Raw genomic sequence first — 17,147 nt, 5'->3', positions numbered from 1 at the left:
GGGGGGGGAGCGAAGAGAGCGGAGCGGAGAACGACTCCTCTCGAGTGGGCGGATTCCGCCGAATATTCGGCCGGTTCCTTTGTTTTTTCTTCTTTCTCCCGTGGTGGCCGGTTTTACGCCGTTGGCGCTCCTGGGAAAGCGAGTTCTCTTTCGCGTCATGCTCGATAAATTTCGAACAATTTTGCGCTGTACTGCAGATGGCGTATCTGGCAGGAGAGAAAGAGAGAGAGAGAGGGAGATGGTAATCTTTATTAATTACTGCGTTCTAGGAGGCGCAATGTCGTTAAGGAGCGAGTCATAATGAGCGGCAAGGATGACAAGCGGCGAGTGTTTCGCGTGACACTTTCTGCGGACGACGAACCGATACTCGCGCGTTTGCTTCCGAACTGCTGCGATTGCTTGTAGCCATCGTTTCTCTCATCGCAGAGATGCTCTCTTATCTGCGAGCGTCAGCGAAAACGATCGAGCTCTCCAGAGAGAGAGAGAGAGAGAGGGATGACTCGATCTCCGGTGACTCGCGCGAAATCGTGCATACGCGAAGACGCGAGGAGACGAAGGATAAGCGGAAAGGAAGATGATGAAGAGCTTTCTCCGCGAAGAAAAGTGAGCGCTCGTCGCAGCATTGTGCGCCGTTAACGTTACACGGCGCGCTACCGGATGTAGGGAACTGAGATATTCGGGGCGAACCGGCGAACGAAGCGATTCGCCCGGCGAGAACTTCGGAATTTGTTCCCCGATTTTCAGCCAGGAATCAGCCGGGAACCGACACGCGGCCACGATAAAGAAGAGATCCGCGTCGCGCGTACCATTGTAGGCTCGTCAGCGCGGTACGATCTACCGGTGTTCGCACGTGGCCACCTCGGGCATTGTGTCACCACAAAGGAACGTTATCCGGAAGGGTTTTTTAAGTCAGAAAAAAAGAGGGAGAAAGAGAACTTTCGTGAAGTAGCGTGCCCGATAAGCAGAACGTTGGCAGAATGCCAGCAGAGATCGGCAGCAATTTCGGGTCAGAAACCCACAACAAAATCATAGCGATCTGTGTCCGCATTAAGCCATTCAGCATAAATATTCAAGAGACATCGTAGAGACGTCCTGAGGATATTCTCAGACATTCTAGGACGTCTTCAGATGTTCTTTTAACATTTGTAAAACATTTGTGTTGTATAGGAAGATCGTGTTCTGTCAACAGAAGCTACTAATATGATTTGACGGCAGATTGGTGGCAGATCCTGCTGCCAAACTGCGTGCAGCAGAGTCTGTTCGATTTTTGCCGCCGATCTGCTGTCAGATAGTTACAGGTCTGCTTGGTTTCTGCCATCATCAATTTGCTGGCATAGCGTGTCGGTAGGCTCTGCCAGATTCTGACGGCAATTTGGCAACATCGTCAGATAGAACAGATTCTGTGTAAAATTTGTTGCCTTTCCGGCATCAAAAATTTATAGCAGGCTCTACTCAAAATCTGCCTGCGCAGGTTCGGTTATATGAGGTGTATATACATGTGCGTATATAACATTAGATATTTTGGTTAGTGTTGAAGGTTGATGTTAGATGCATTATTGGATGAAGATTCAACTCAAACGCTCGAAAACTTGTAGAACAATTAGATATTGGTCAAACTGTGTACGGTCGTTTAAAGCCATGGGAAATATCAAGAGGGTAGGAAAATGAATTCCACGCGAATTATTCGAGTTGGGTATTCAAAATCATCATAACACTTGCGCTTCACTGCTTTCAAGGCACTAAAAAGCAATTTTTGTATCAAGTTGTGACGCGATGAAAAATGAATATATTATGATAATGCCAAACGGAAAATATCGTGGGTTGATCCAGAATAACCATCAAAATCGACGCCAAAACGCAATGTTCGCAATAACGCAATGGAAACAAGGTTATATTCTATATTTGGTGGAATTATGAGAGTGTTATGTATTACAAGTTGCTAAAACCAAATGAAACATTTACAGCTGATCGCTATTCACAATAATTGCACAAATTAAAGCAAGCATTGGATAATCAACGATTTCTAATCACGAATAAAAGACGTAAGGTAATTCTTTTGCACGACAATGTCAGGCCATATCTCGCTAAGTCCATGAAAGACGAGTTATTGGAAGTTGGATAGGAAATCTTACTCCGCACCCCGCGTATTCTCCAGACATTGCACCATCTGAATATTACTTGTTCCGATTGCAACATGCGCTTTAAAGTGCATACTTTCGAAACTTTGAAAAAATAAAAAAATTCATCAATGATTGGGTCGCTTTTAAAGATACGTTTTTTTTTGCATCGTGGAATCCACTTATTGCCGGAAAAATGAGAAAAAGTTGGTGCAGGCGGTGGCAAATATTTTGATTGAAATACAATATATCGTTTTTTTTCTTTTTTTTTAATAAATACGTATCGAGGCCAAGAAGCCCTGAAAATGAAAACCCCTAATATATATCACAGCGCGTGTGAATCATGCGATCGGGACAGGCGGGTGATAAAAACTCGGTGCCGGCGGGGGGGAAGCGAGTCCGTAATACGCGCGCGCACGTGTGTCGACGCGCGAGTAATGATGAAGACTCGCACGTACGCGCGCGCGATGGTATCGCGCGCGTATTGTGCGCGCGCGTGTATTGAGTGCACTTCGCGCTCGTTACAACGCCGGATCCTCGTAGACGTGCGAACGTTACGGAAATTGAGCGCGACCAATGCGGCCTTTCCCACGATTAGGATGAATTATTATCTGGCGCGGTGAAGATTACGGTCTCCGCACGTGAAAAACGCAATTACATCGCCATTATAATAGCAACGCGCGCGCGCGCGCGCGCGTAAACACTCCTCGGTAAACAGTGACATGCGCACGCGCGCGCGCGCGCTCTGCCCTCTTTGGAAATCTCTCTCGTGATATGACGAAAACGCTTCGCGCGCGCGGCCGCTCGACGTCACCGCCGCGATCGATCGGCTTCATTCAACGACCCCATCGTTCGCGCGTGGGATGTTAAATATTCCCCCCCGACTCGAAATTTTCCTGCTACTTTTGGACGCTCTTATGGATAGCTCGCGCCTACTTAGACGGCCTGTAGACCGCCCAGTAAACACCAACTGACAGTAACGTTAAATCAGTGTCGTCATTTCTCACTCAATAATACAAGCGCGATATAACATGCGTTGCGTGTAACAGTTATATTGTTGAGTGGGAAATTGTAACATTGTCGTAGCGTTACTGTTAGCTGGTCTGCTTGCTGGATAATGGAAGCCTGTTTTGATGATACTGGCGTTTGTTACCCAGCAAGCAAGAAGTATCAAATGAATCTTTTGAAGCGTTGATTTTATGCGGATTTTGCAAACTTTTTGACGTAATGTTTTATAAATGTTTTTAAACTGTTACCTCGATGATATAATATCCCTAAGTGTTAAAATCGTAGTGTAGAAATATTATTTTTAATGCTCGAGTCAAATATTGTTAACAATGACGTTGTATAAACATTAAGAACTATATATTTGACGTTGTATACAACATTATTACAGAATTTAAAACATCGTCAGGGTGAAAGTGAGAGCGTTATTAGGAATTACAACTACTTTGCTATCTTAGCTCCTACTGTGTTGCAGAATTAAAGATTTAACACAGGATCAACATTTCAAGTTAAATTGATTCAAAGTTCCTCTCCTTTTTACATCAGTTTTTTTATTCAACAATCCCGCAAAAGATTTTTAAGGACGCGAGATCATGCAGCTATTGGAGTGATGGCAGATCATCGGATAAAACGATGCATATTTAATCGATTGATTGTATTTAAAAATAAATATTATATGTACATTTTTATTTTTTATCAAAATACGGAACGAACATTCGCATCAACCCAATACCATAGTGAACGTTTGTGAATGAATGCTTGCAAATAAGTTTTCGGTCCATATCGATTAGACGTTACTTTGTCTACCTGTACACGGAGAAAAATAACTTTCTGGCATAGAAAATTTTATACTGTCACAGCAAAATCGGTCAATTATTGTATGCACAGCAAAACGATTTCTGAAGAATATGTAATTTTGTTATTCACTGTATTATTTTGCTGAATCTACAAATTATATATATATAGCTGTAAGAACAAATTAATAAATGTAGGTGAACACTATTTTTTTCTAACAACAAAATTAAGGTATTCTTAAGGACAAATTCACTTGGCAGAAATATTTTATATCCTGACAACAAAATTGTTTCTGCTTTAATTACGAATAATTCGTTAATTTGGTTATGCCAACTAAAACTTATTATTGCTGTTGCAAATACACGCCAGGTTCATATCGACGCGTGATTGTGCGTCACGTGTGCGTTAGAGCCCTTCCTCCCCTTTTCGCGTCCGGCTATCGACGGGATCGACGGATTCTTTTTCGCGCCCGGTTTTTGGCCCATCGGCTCGACCTTCCTGACTTCGTCCCCACGCCGGCCAGCGTGCCGCGTCTAACGGGGTTCCGGATGTGGCCTGATCTCTATTCCCGGTTTTGTTCGATGGTTAAATTCTAAATATAAAGCCGCCGAACGCGCTCTCGCGCGCTCACCGACGTGACACACGTGCGCGCGCGCGCGCGCGCGGGCTTCGTATTTGGTCCACCCGGCACATAATGCTTTGCTTGGCTCGCCTCCTCCGCCAGCAACCGGAAGTTATTTTGTCGATTCGAGCCAATTTTTCCGCTTACCTGTTCACACACGCACGCTCGAGCGGAAGCGATATTCCGACGCCCGCGTGCGACGTTGTGCGTAGGTGCGCGCTCGGCCGATTTGTCACCTTGCACGGTCGGTGTCTCTGTATGCGATCCGTATCCTGTGTCCACAACGATCTTGCCTTCTCACTTCTCCTTATTTGTTTCTACACCGCTTACGTCGCACGAAATCATCGGAGAATCACTCGTCCGCACGATCCTGCAAATTGGACCAAGTGTCGGCGATTGAAAATGCACTGAGTGAAAAATTCCTTAGTTGCCAGAACAAAAGCTCTTTTGTTATTTGAAGATCAGTCAGGGAAACAGATCGAACAGTTACTTTATGTTCTGTTGTTTCACGATCTGTTGAGGAAACAGGTCGAAAAATTACCGTTGCTAATCGCTCATTATCATTTGTTATTTTCACAAAGTATCACCAAGCCAATACAGAAGTGTTTGGTAGAGTAGCAAATTGAAGGCGCATGGGAAAAAGATCTGATTGCATCAACCAGAAGGGGAAACAACCAAATGCGTTCTGGTTGAAGGAAACAGAATTCTTATGACCCAATTATGTTTCTTATAACCAGACATTCTGTTTCCTTCAATCAAAATACATCTGGCTGCTTCCTTTCTGGTTAACACAGCCAAACTTTTTTTCTCCGTGTACGAATTATTTGCTCCCATTATAGGGTCATTTGTTGCCCCATATCTACAAACTATTTGCTGCGAGTGTCTCGTCAAATTAACAAAAGTTTTTCTCCCAGTGTGTTGGAATAGGCTGGCAGCGATTAGACAAATGAACGCGCGTTGATACGGCGATACGTTTGAGCGAGTAACTCGCTAATTCTCCGCCGGAGCGGCATTTTTTACCGTTTTTCCTTTTTTTTCCCACGCTGTTCCCGAAGGCAACGATACACGTTGAAGTTTGCGCTCGTGTTGAGACGTGAATTTCAATCGGCCGGCTGTGAACGTGCCTGGAAAGTGTAATTTACGTCACGCGGGCGCCGCAGAATTAATGCCGCGTCATACATTGAAATCATTTACACGGTAGAGCGACGTAATTAGAAGAAAAGTCGTCGCGGACCACAGGCGACGTATGTAGGAAGCGGTAGCAGACTTCCCAAGCGGGGAACTGAGAAGGGAGGAAGCCCATCCGTCCGGAGGGGCTTTCACAAAACCCCATTCAACGAACGAGTGAATGAGGCAAAAAAGAGCCGCGACCCATAATTTAATTATAATTAGCTTCCGCCGATATGTTGCGTTATTATGATTCAATCGTGCCCTCGCGATTCCCCATGCTCCCTTTCCGGTGTCCCTTGCGCGAGAGAGAGAGATGTCCGGCGGGTTTCTTTTTGTTGGAAACTAGAAAACCCTATAATCAATGTTCGACCGTGAGCTAGCCAGCATCGATTGCTCCGCCATGTTTTGTCATCTCCCGCTCATATTTAATTTGATAAAATTAACGTTATCAGAATTATTTTTATTAATATGTTATTTATTTTTATTTTGTTATAGAATTATTATAGAATCATAGAATATATATTAGGCTTTTTGATACTTATGCAACATTTTATTTTATTTCATATTTTGTTCTTTCAAAATTTCACAATAAGCACACTAAATGTCAATGAATTTAATTAGTACGTAGGTTATGTAATAATAAATCACGTCCACGAACAAGATGGCGATATTTATTCAATCTGAAAAAAAACGATATTACTTATAGGTTATCCCTTATAGGACTCTTTTTTTTATACTATGATTTAACTTTGCAAAGAAAAGAATTGTTCGTTGGTATCCGATATTCCCGATCAACATTTTGCGCCCACAGAGCCCGGCGTCGAGGATCTCTCGGAAACACTTTCATTATGCTTTCGTTGACGAGTTGTTACAAAATGGAGCTGCGCATCCATCCATTTCTTCCGCTAACTTTCAACAATTATCATCACTCGGCATGTTTTTTACTATGCCGTATTAGATACTTACATGAGCGCGCGTCACGGTATACTGACAGTAAGTAGTAAACGTCAAATATTCCAGTAAATATTACCACGTAAATTTTGTAATGTTGGACCATACCGGAATTATGACTGAAGTTATGACATGTGTTATAATCTTTAGTGATGTGTACAATGAAGTACAATATCACAAAAGATTACAACATACGTCATAATTTCAATTATAATTCCGAATATAGTCCAACATTACGAAATTTGCGTAGTAATTTTTGTTACAATATTTTCTCTATGTAAGTTGCGTTAAGGAGAGATAGAGAAAGAGAGAGAGAGAGAGAGAGAGAAATTGCGAATACATGTTCCCTCCCTCGAAGGATTTGGACAAAATCACAGTTATAGCCGGACTCTAATTATAGAGATTCTATTGGAAACACAACAAATAGTCACCTACACACGAGAGCGCTCGAAAAGAGACGGTTAACTCGGGGCGGCTTGACGCAATCGCGAGAAAGAGATTAGTCGTTGGACGGTGCGTATCCTATAATTGCAAGGAGGAAAACAATCGTGGCGAGCGGCATGGAGGAGCGGTTTCTAGATCAGAGGAAGGCACCGGTATTCTCACGCGACCGTACGCACGTCGTACGTGAGCGTCCATAATTGATCGCTTTTCGCGGAAAAGCAACCTGACGGCGGATTTCTCAATCGCGATAACGAAGGGAAAAATTGCAAAACGGAGAGAAACTCCGTGAGAGACCCCGAACCGAGTAAGCGGCGGCCGCGGAACCGAGGGACAAAGCGATAATTGTGCGTAGCGTACGCGGACTGCGTGAATATCTAAGAATTGCGTAAGTAGGACGATCCTCTCGCGGCCATTGTTCCTCTGCCTCCGCTTGAAGCCCGCTGAGGCTTTGCCATAATCATTATCCGGCCATCGGCGCCGCCGAAGAGATTATGATTATCGCAAATTTTCCCCTTTGTACTCGCGATCGCTCTTGCGATAACGCGACGAATAACGCGACTTTGAGCTGCACTTGGCTTCTGTAATTACGACGCGCTCGACTCGATTCCTTTGAATTATTGAGTTCAGCGATATAAGTAGCTTCCGTTTTTTTTCTTTCCTTATGTTTCCTTTCATAAAATAAGGCGTTCGTAACAGTGTTTCGTGCTTTTCCAGATTGATTCCTCAGTGAAATATTGTACAATAGAAATACAAGGGAATACATCCTGGAAAGCAGAATGTCTAAAATCGGGACGACTTTAAGACGTTTTAAAAGATGTCTGTAAGTAAGACGTCTTATGTCCCGATTTTGGATATCGTGTTGTCCGAGTTGTGTATTAGCTATATCTCTTTGTGCCGGAAATTTATTAACGACTTAAACCGATATTATCTCTATTTACCTCCGCGATCCTGATACTGAAACTTCATAAAAAGGGGTAAGATGATCCGTTGTCAAAGTTTAAAGGTTGAAAGTCATGCGGATGCATCCGATAAAAAGGCTTGTCCGATTGAGAAGCGACGCAAGCATGTAGTGTGTGTGCTAAGCGAACGATCGTGCTCGCACCTGTTGCACCTGTCCCTTCGTGACAATCGGTAGAAATTCACGAGTATTAAGTTACAAGTAATGAACCACAAAAGAACAGATACAAATAAGAATGGGACATGAAGAGATAGTTTCATATTCATAAAGAGTAATATAACATTCCAACGCTATTATTAATGAGTATAATACTATTATTGCTTGTGTCGAATCATATATGTATAATGAAAACGGAGAAACTGCGAGATCATTTAAAACAATTTATGCGCGGCACTTACTCTCCACGGTGTAAACAAAAGCCGATCGCAACGAGAGTCAAGAAAGTGAGGAAAAGGGGATCTTATCGTTTCCCCATTAGATTTCCGTTCCCAGCACTGTTCAATTGTCTTCCGTCTTCGGGCGTGTAAACGTATCAAATCGTTAACGGTCCGTTCTTTTGAACGTTTCGAAAAACGGCTCCATAATAGCGTTCATCGACTATTAACAATCTATTAATTTTAATACAAGTCGCGTTATTAAAATAAGATAACGTAGCTCTTTGTTGCGATTAAGTGATAATTATTCACACGATATAAATCCTAAATAGCACGAAACGTCCTGAGAACGCGCTCCGGATGATTCTGCGACTTCTTGTGTTATCCGCCTGGGAAAAATGATTATATATGAATCTTGTTTATATGTAATCATGTCCATATATAATCATATATGTATAATTATACATGTTCTACATTTAAAAAATACGTTATACAAATATAATTGAAGTAAATGCTTATGTTTATGGTTGTTCGCAGTGTAAACACTTAATTCAATCAAAATATTCCTTCCGCTTTTCACTCGACTGTATTTTGATTTCGTATGGACATATATAATTATATATATATAGCCATATAAAGGCAAAATTCATATATCAATTATATATGATTATATATAATTGTATATAATTTTATATGATTATATATAATCTTTCTTTCCCGACTAATATATGACTCGTTAATATTTAATATTTGAAACCAGGTTTCGTGTAACTCGGCTATATTTGAAATAACGTTCTCATACATGGGTCGTATCTTGAAAGAGATACATATTTAAAGATTTGTTCTTTTCAGTAGCTCGTTGTATCACATTCCGTTCCTTGAATGATGTATCTCAAATTTTATATGTTGAATCAAATACACAATGAATGAAATACACTGTGAAATACACAAAGGTATACATACCTTTAAGATTCGGCCGAAAAGAGAAGGAAAGGGTAGATTGCAAGCAACTACGAGAAATACAGTTAAAAAGAACCGGAAACGCAATTATACGTCGTTCACTAGAGGGACTAAGTGCTGACATCTACTGCCACGTCGAGATATCTTAGCATCAACGATTATCAACGATTAATAGAATCGACGCCTGTACTCGATGCGATCGTAGTTTCCGCTTTCTTCACATTTTTCTAGGTGTCGCCAGTTGGGACGACCACTTTGCGGAAGAGCGGCTGATGGCTGTGTTTGTAATTTGTCATTTTCGCGATCGCTGGCTCTCTTTTTAACCAAATATGTCAGTCTCAGTTTCGATCATCCTCTTGACTGTTCTTGTCGGTGGATTGAGCCAAGAGGAATACTGTTCCGCACGCGATGCAGAGTCCTGTCAAGAAAGTGAAACTGACGCCGGGAAACCGTTCATGTACACAAAAGGTATGTTGCTCTTGCAACCTATGTACATTAACAAACTTAAAAACTTAATCTTCCATAATTTTACAATACCTGTATATACAATGCGGTATGACGATATAAAATCTCTACTATATATCCCTCTTGTTTGTCATTAGCAATAAATGAAAAATATCAAAAGTATCTTACAACAATTCGAGATGCAGAAAAAAACTACAAAGAATGCAATAACACAAAGCACGAGTGTTTTAAATACGTCATCTTGCGAGACTTAAGGCCTTTTAAGAAGAAAGGCATAAATGAAGAGATGATAAATGCCGCTAAAACCAGGTATCCATAGCATATAGTTCTTTGTTATTAATATACTTGTCTTCTGTCTGTTATTTAAACTGAAACTTTGTACAATTGCAGAGGTACATTTTACCAACTAATTAAGGGTACATTATACAGAGAGAAAGACTGTATGTTTCCATCCAGATGTGCTGGAATTGAACATTTCCTTTTAAAAGTAATCGCTAATTTATCAGATATGGATTTAGTTATAAATACTAGAGATTATCCCCAATCTAGTGAATACTTTGGAAACCCCCTGCCCATTTTTTCATTCAGTAAGGTAAGCGATGGTTTTGTTATCAATTCCGAAGCTTTTGCTGTGAGAATAGATTTTTATACAATTATAAATTATATATTTGATGTAAGTTTAGCGAAAGTTGAGCAGTTTGGAAAATGTATTTATAGACACCACAGTATTATGATATTATGTATCCAGCATGGGCATTTTGGGAAGGCGGTCCAGCTATCTCATTGTATCCTCGTGGCCTCGGCAGATGGGATCAACATCGTAAATCTCTAAATAAGGCAAACATGGAAACCCCATGGGAGAGGAAAGAGAGCAAAGGGTTCTTTCGTGGATCCCGAACAAGTTCGGAACGTGACAATTTGATTCTGTTGAGCCGAAATAAGTCTTACTTGGTAGATGCTCAATACACTAAAAACCAAGCATGGAAGTCTAATGAGGTATTATCACATTTCCACTGATTTATTCATTAACTTTACTAAATTATTAATTATACTTCGCATCGAATTATTAGTCATTTAATTATGTTAATAAACTTGCGTCATTATAAGGTTGAATTTTTATTTCAGGATACTCTGCACCGGGAGCCAGCATCGGTGGTGTCCTTGGAGTCGCATTGCGCGTATAAATACTTATTCAATTTCCGAGGTGTGGCAGCTTCATTTCGGCACAAGCATTTGTTTTTGTGCCGATCGTTGGTCTTTCATGTCGGCGACGAATGGACCGAATTCTATTACGATGCCATGAAACCGTGGATACACTATATACCCGTTTCCAGACACGCAGATCAGAAAGAGTTGGAGTAAGATAATAGTTAATAATAACGTTATAGTTAATTGTTATATATGGTAATTCGTATCTTTATTAAGTTATTCCCGAATTAATTTTATTATGTTTTCAGGGATTTAATCACATTCGTGATAGACAATGATGATTTAGCTAAGAAGATCGCGGATCGCGGAAGGGACTTTATATGGAATAACTTGCGAATGTCGGACGTTACATATTATTGGAAACAGCTCCTGAAAAGTTACAGTAAACTCTTCGAGTATAAACCAGTATTAAAGAGTGATCTCATAAAAATCGGTAAAGGACGGTAAATATATATATACTCTTTTTGTAAATATAAATGCATCTGTAAATATATATATTTACAGTTACTTCGTATAACTGATATTTCTTCCCGGGGAAAAATGATTATATATGATTATATATGATTATATAAAATCATATATGGATTTTGCCCATATATGTGGTTACAATATATGATCATATCTATGCGAAAATAATGATGTTACGTCATTTAATTAAATGTCGATATCATATGCTGTCAGAAGCACAAATGGCCAGAAGCATTTACTTCGATTATATTTGCATATAATTTGTAAACAACAATATTTTTTCGTTGTGGACGTATTTGATTATATAAGGTCTAGTAAAAAGTAATCCATTATTTTTGTATCAAATTGGAGGCTTTATTTAACATAGTTACAATGATCCGATTTAGGTCAAATATGCACCGTTTTGTTCGATAACTTGTTGCCATTTCGAAGGTAATTTCATTATGCCTCTCTCATAGAAACCCTCGTCCCTATTGGCAAATAACTCGGAAAGTCGATTTTCACAAGCTTCTCTTGAGGCGAATTTTTCACCAGCAAAAAAATTCGCCATAGACAGGAACAGGTGGTAATCACTTGGTGCCAGGTCCGGACTATAAGGTGGATGCAAAAGAACCTCCCAACCAAACTCCCGGAGCTTCTGGCGAGTCACTATCGATGAGTGTGACCTGGCGTTATCCTGATGGAACACAATTCCTCTCCTATTGGCCAAAGCTGGCCGCTTCTGGGCGATTGCTTCCTTCAGACGGTCCAATTGTTGACAGTACAGGTCGGAATTAAGAGTTTGGCCGTAGGGGAGCAGCTCATAGTAGATAATTCCCTGCCAATCCCACCAAATACACAGCAAAATCTTCCTGACCGTCAACCCTGGCTTGGCCACCGTTTGCGCCGGCTCATCGCGATTCGACCACGATCGTTTTCGCTTGACGTTGTCGTAATTGACCCACTTTTCATCACCAGTAACCATCCGCTTCAGAAATGGATCGATTTTGTTGCGATTCAGCAGCGATTCGCAGATGGAAATTCGATCCATGAGGTTTTTTTGCGTTAACTCGTGTGGCACCCACACATCGAGCTTCTTTTTGAATCCAGCCTCATTTAAATGGTTCCAAACGGTTTTTTGTGCAATGTTTAACTCCTTGGCAATCGAAACGGTGCTTACATGACGGTCGGACTCGACGATTTCCATTATTTTATCAACATTTTCGACAATTGGCCTCCCGGAGCGTGGTGCATCTTTGACATCAAAATTACCGGAACTGAATCGACGAAACCAAAATTGCGCGTGATTGGCGCTTACAGTATCAGAACCATAAACATTATTCACATTTTTAGCCGCCTGGCTTGCGTTTTCGCCTTTATCGAAAAAAAACTGTAAAATATGGCGTATTTTCTCTTTGCTGGTGTCCATCTTTGATGCGCGCTCAAACAATATTGAGTCAAGCAATCACAAAACTGTCTGAGAGGTTTTTTTTAGTACGAAATCTTATCTTTCTAACGCCATCTGGCGTAATCCTATCGGACTTATACAACGCGAGATACAGATTAGTAAAGCCCTCTATTGGAAAAATAATGGATTACTTTTTACTAGACCTAATATATAGTCATATATGGGCAAATTCTATATATGATTTTTTCTTTCCTGGGTTCGGTTGATATTAAAGTCGGTATTATTGGATAATTTGGAATTCGCAAGATTTGCAAATATGATGATATCGAACTAAGGATATCGTATGATTAAAATAAACGTACGTATTTATTAATACTATTTGTATGACAATGAAAAATATAATACAATAGAGATTTTATTCAGGGCACGACGCAGTAGCGTGGCAAGTTTCAATATGAATCATTAACACCCTGACATCAGTAGTGACATGAAGAAAGGCTTTGTACGATTAGATTTATTTGTATTATTCGATTGTTGCATCTCTCCTCCCCAGAACTGCATATCGTTAATGTGTTACATTGAATTAATTCAAAGCAAAGTAGTGTAGAAAATAAATTGCTGTTCTCTGCGGATATACCATTCAATAAATATCGACGGTACGAGGCCTTTCTTTCTGTACTCTGATAGCACTTGAGACTACGTAATCCTTAACAATTAAGTACTGGTCAAACACTTACGGTATTACACCACTAAGATACGTTTCAAAATGTAAGAAAATACCAAGTGAGAGTATTAACAACGTTTTGGACATCTGTTAATACTGGGATACAGCGAAGACGATTCTCAACGCGTGTAATCTTTCCTCGAAAATATTTCCCCCTGCCAGAGAAGATGCGTCCCCTCTGAGACGCGTTTCGAAGTGCACTTCCATCTTGTACGTTCTAGAATCTAACGCTTTATACATAAGAACGGTATATATAAATTCTCGCACACAGCACCATTGTTGTCAGAAGTCGGTCTGACAACTTGCGTACAATTATGTCGACAATACTAGCTACAAGTAGTTGCGTATAAAATTATCCGACAAACAAGCTATTATACTGGGAAATCGCGATGGAAGCGTTTATATATAAAAACGACCGGGAGATAATTCTCTTCAAACGTAACGTCGCGTGGCGAAGGAGATACCGGACGTTCGACGATTTGAAGTGGTATACATATGGAGAAAGCTGCTCTTGGACAGACATGTGTGACATGTGTACAATCTTCCTTAGCGTATAAATTACAAAAATATTTTCTAAGGCACTTGCACATAAAGATAACAATTATTCTAGCGTAATCGTAAACATAGTTCTGGTGTGACATGAGTACTATAGATAATTCATATATATCCGTACGAACGAATGCGAACGATTAGACACTGAAGAGAAAATAATATACAGAGGAGTAATATGCAAAAGATTATTTCGTATCATACGCAAGATATTTTGGTATTTACGCAGGCAGCAGGATCTATAATACTCACGTAACGTCATCATTAATCAACAAGTGTTTCTTTGACGATATTGTCAGTCAAGAATCTGATCCGGCTATATTTCTAATCATTCAACTGTCGCGATGTCTCGATATGAATCCTAAGATGTGCCATCTCGTGTACATCTCATATGATAACAATCGCACGGTCGGGTCTCGAGAAATCGGTGAGTGCCTTTGTAACATCGAAGTCTTCGCAACTTGGTGGACACGCGAATAAATAGGCAGTGTAGAGGGGTCCTGTGTTACGTTGCTGCGTGAAACTTGGGAACGTTATTCGAAAATATAATACACACGCTTTCATGAACAAACGTGCGAATTCGAAGGTCTCTTCTTCTTAACCGTGCTTTCCCGGGAGAAAATTTTCTATATATAATTAGATATAATTATATATAATTATATATATAAGGCGTCATATATGTATATATATAGGATATATCCATATATAAAAATATATAATTATATACGAAGTGGCGATACAGCTATATATGATTACATATAAATATATATATTAATATACAATTACAATTATACATATAAGACATTTCTCCCGCGGGTTTCCTCCTTCTCAGTTTCTCTCGCCAAACTTCACATTCACATTCATCTTGTTTCACGGTTAAGAAGAACCGACGTCGAAGGAGTGTGACTACACTACGATTCGCGCGCGAGTCATTTTCAAACGACGCGCTCTCGCAGCACGCGGTTGAAAGGACAGGGGGCAGCACTAGCGAGAACACAGCTCGTCGTCGTAATTTCCTAGCTATCTATACTTAATTGCGCAGAGACGCGCGAATCCCTAAACATTTAGACTGCTGCATCGGCGACATTCGATACGTTCTTTTCTTCCAACGATCGCGTCGTTGGCGCGACAGAGACGTCCTTCGTCGTGGCGACGTTTACGTCGTATCCTCGAACGGAGTCGGTATCGCCGTCGATGCTTTCGCGTCAACTTGCGCGCGCGCGTCGACTCGATATTGCCACTCGGTTGCTTCGAGATCGAGACGAGCAATCGATAAGTCGCTGGAACGTCGGGCGCCGTCCTTTACGTGGAGATGACGAACCTCGCGATGATCGTCGTTACGATGCTGAGCACAAGTTGCAGCTGCCATGCCCTTTCCGACTGGCCCCCGAAGGTCGCCGTCGCCCCGGAGCCCGCGCGATTGTGGTTCGACGACGTGACGAGCTCGTCGGTGCCTCCTGTCGAGTTCAAATTTGAATCGTGGTGGTGTGACGCTTTCTGTCACTAACGGTGGAACTGTGCGGACGGGCGTGCGCATGCGCGCGTCCGAGAGACGCGCGAAACTGTACTGTTGCGGGCCGCCAGCCTGCCGCCGCCGCCGTTCTCGTTCGTCGCTGTTGTTTGGAACTTTTATTTGGTTTTCTGCGCGTAAAATACGGGGTTTTTTTGGCACGGTATTATGCCGGTCGCGTGGGCCGTTTTCGGTCTCGCTCACTTTCTCCCGAATTCGGAGTGTACATTGTTGTCCTCTGGAAAAGGCGATTGCTCCCGGTTAATGCGGGCGGTCGGATCGACCTGCGTTCGTGAGGTGAGTCTCCTTCTCGAATTTTGTCGTGATCGAGCGACAAGCTCCGTTTCGTCGTACGTATTTAGCTCTATTGCACGAATGCACGATTCTCATTTCATATGCTGATACTTGTACGTACGTGTTCATCACGTATATTTGAAAATGACAATGAGCAATGACAGCATCGAAGATGGCTGTCTGATTATAGAATCGTAGATGAAACTTCAAACATTTTTGTCAAGATGGCCGAACAGAAGTAATAGTACAAAATTCGTATGTTACAACGAATATGGGGCCGTCGCTGCAGAGAAAAGCCGTTTCGTTGGAACTCTTGGCGCACCGTGTATTGCTGAATAAATTGGTGTAAATAATTTTTTAATACGGAATTATATGTTAGAGCGTTATATCGAATATAAGTAAAAAAAGAGCACGCCGTGAGTTTCGATTGAGATTAAATTTTCATGAAATATAAGTTCCTTGTGTCTTGTCTCTGAATCGTTTTTTCCTTGTGAAGACAATTGCCAATGTAAAATATCATAAATATACATAAAACGTTTACCACAAGAATCGAAATTAATTTTATCTAGGAACTATATATTTTTCATACGGTATAGCTTTTTGTCATTGTAAATTTAAAAAAAGATTTCAAAATTTATATTGTAAATTTAATAACGAAACTTTATGTGTATTCAATTAAAATAAACAAGAAATGAGCGTGTCAAAGTTACAAGTTACAGAAGTACCAAGTTTGTACATCGTAAAATATATATTAAATCTTTTAGATAGGAGCTTTATGGTCTTTTACGGCTTTTCTCATAGATTTCTAATTAATCGACGATCACAGTAAAGTATCCGGGGAAAAATTGCCCATATATAATTAAATATAATTATATATAATTGTATATAGTTATATATAAGGCGCCATGTATACGAATATGTCAATGTATAAAAATACATAATTATATATGAAGTGGGGCGATACAGTTATATATGATTATATATAAATATATATATTAATATATAATTATATATTTTTATATATCGACATATTCTATACATAATTATATATGAGACATTTTTTCCCGGATTGAGAATAATCAAGGTGAAGAGCACGTCAGTAACGAGAAGGAGAACATAAAGACAAAACTTAAAACTTATCAGGA

The 17,147-nt window shown here is 40.5% G+C and overlaps 2 protein-coding genes across 5 annotated transcripts in view; one reads left to right on the top strand and one right to left on the bottom strand.

Moving 5' to 3' along the window:
- The first annotated feature begins 9,650 nt into the window (after positions 1-9,650).
- LOC106744914 (O-glucosyltransferase rumi homolog) lies at positions 9,651-11,598 on the top strand. The gene is made up of 6 exons (XM_014620052.1): positions 9,651-9,864; positions 9,999-10,170; positions 10,252-10,453; positions 10,579-10,857; positions 10,987-11,219; positions 11,319-11,598. Exons 1-6 carry the CDS (start codon positions 9,726-9,728, stop codon positions 11,515-11,517), a joined length of 1,224 nt encoding a protein of 407 aa, XP_014475538.1. The 5' UTR covers positions 9,651-9,725; the 3' UTR covers positions 11,518-11,598.
- Positions 11,599-14,935: 3,337 nt separating this feature from the next.
- Positions 14,936-17,147, bottom strand: part of LOC106744935 (matrix metalloproteinase-14) — a 36,156-nt gene continuing 33,944 nt past the window's right edge. For 2 of the 4 annotated variants that reach the window (XM_014620106.1, XM_014620107.1), the window contains exon 10: positions 14,936-15,655. In XM_014620106.1, the coding sequence (XP_014475592.1) occupies positions 15,501-15,655 (155 nt within the window). In that variant the 3' untranslated portion in view covers positions 14,936-15,500. Of the gene's footprint in view, positions 15,947-17,147 lie in introns of all 4 variants that reach the window. The other 2 variants (XM_014620108.1, XM_014620109.1) reach the window with 1 other exon arrangement.

The sequence above is a fragment of the Dinoponera quadriceps genome, unplaced genomic scaffold (assembly GCF_001313825.1).
Source record: "Dinoponera quadriceps isolate SergipeBrazil2010 unplaced genomic scaffold, ASM131382v1 scaffold1432, whole genome shotgun sequence".
Taxonomy (NCBI): domain Eukaryota; kingdom Metazoa; phylum Arthropoda; class Insecta; order Hymenoptera; family Formicidae; genus Dinoponera; species Dinoponera quadriceps.
The sequence above is the reverse complement of the archived record's forward strand: the minus strand, read 5'-3'. Positions and strand labels throughout refer to the sequence as shown.

Coding starts and splice junctions, on each gene's coding strand:
- LOC106744914 (XM_014620052.1), top strand. CDS start 9,726: ATGTCAGTCTCAGTTTCGATCATCCTCTTGACTGTTCTTGTCGGTGGA. Junction 9,865..9,998: donor ACCGTTCATGTACACAAAAG/GTATGTTGCTCT, acceptor GTTTGTCATTAG/CAATAAATGAAAAATATCAA. Junction 10,454..10,578: donor CCATTTTTTCATTCAGTAAG/GTAAGCGATGGT, acceptor ATGTATTTATAG/ACACCACAGTATTATGATAT.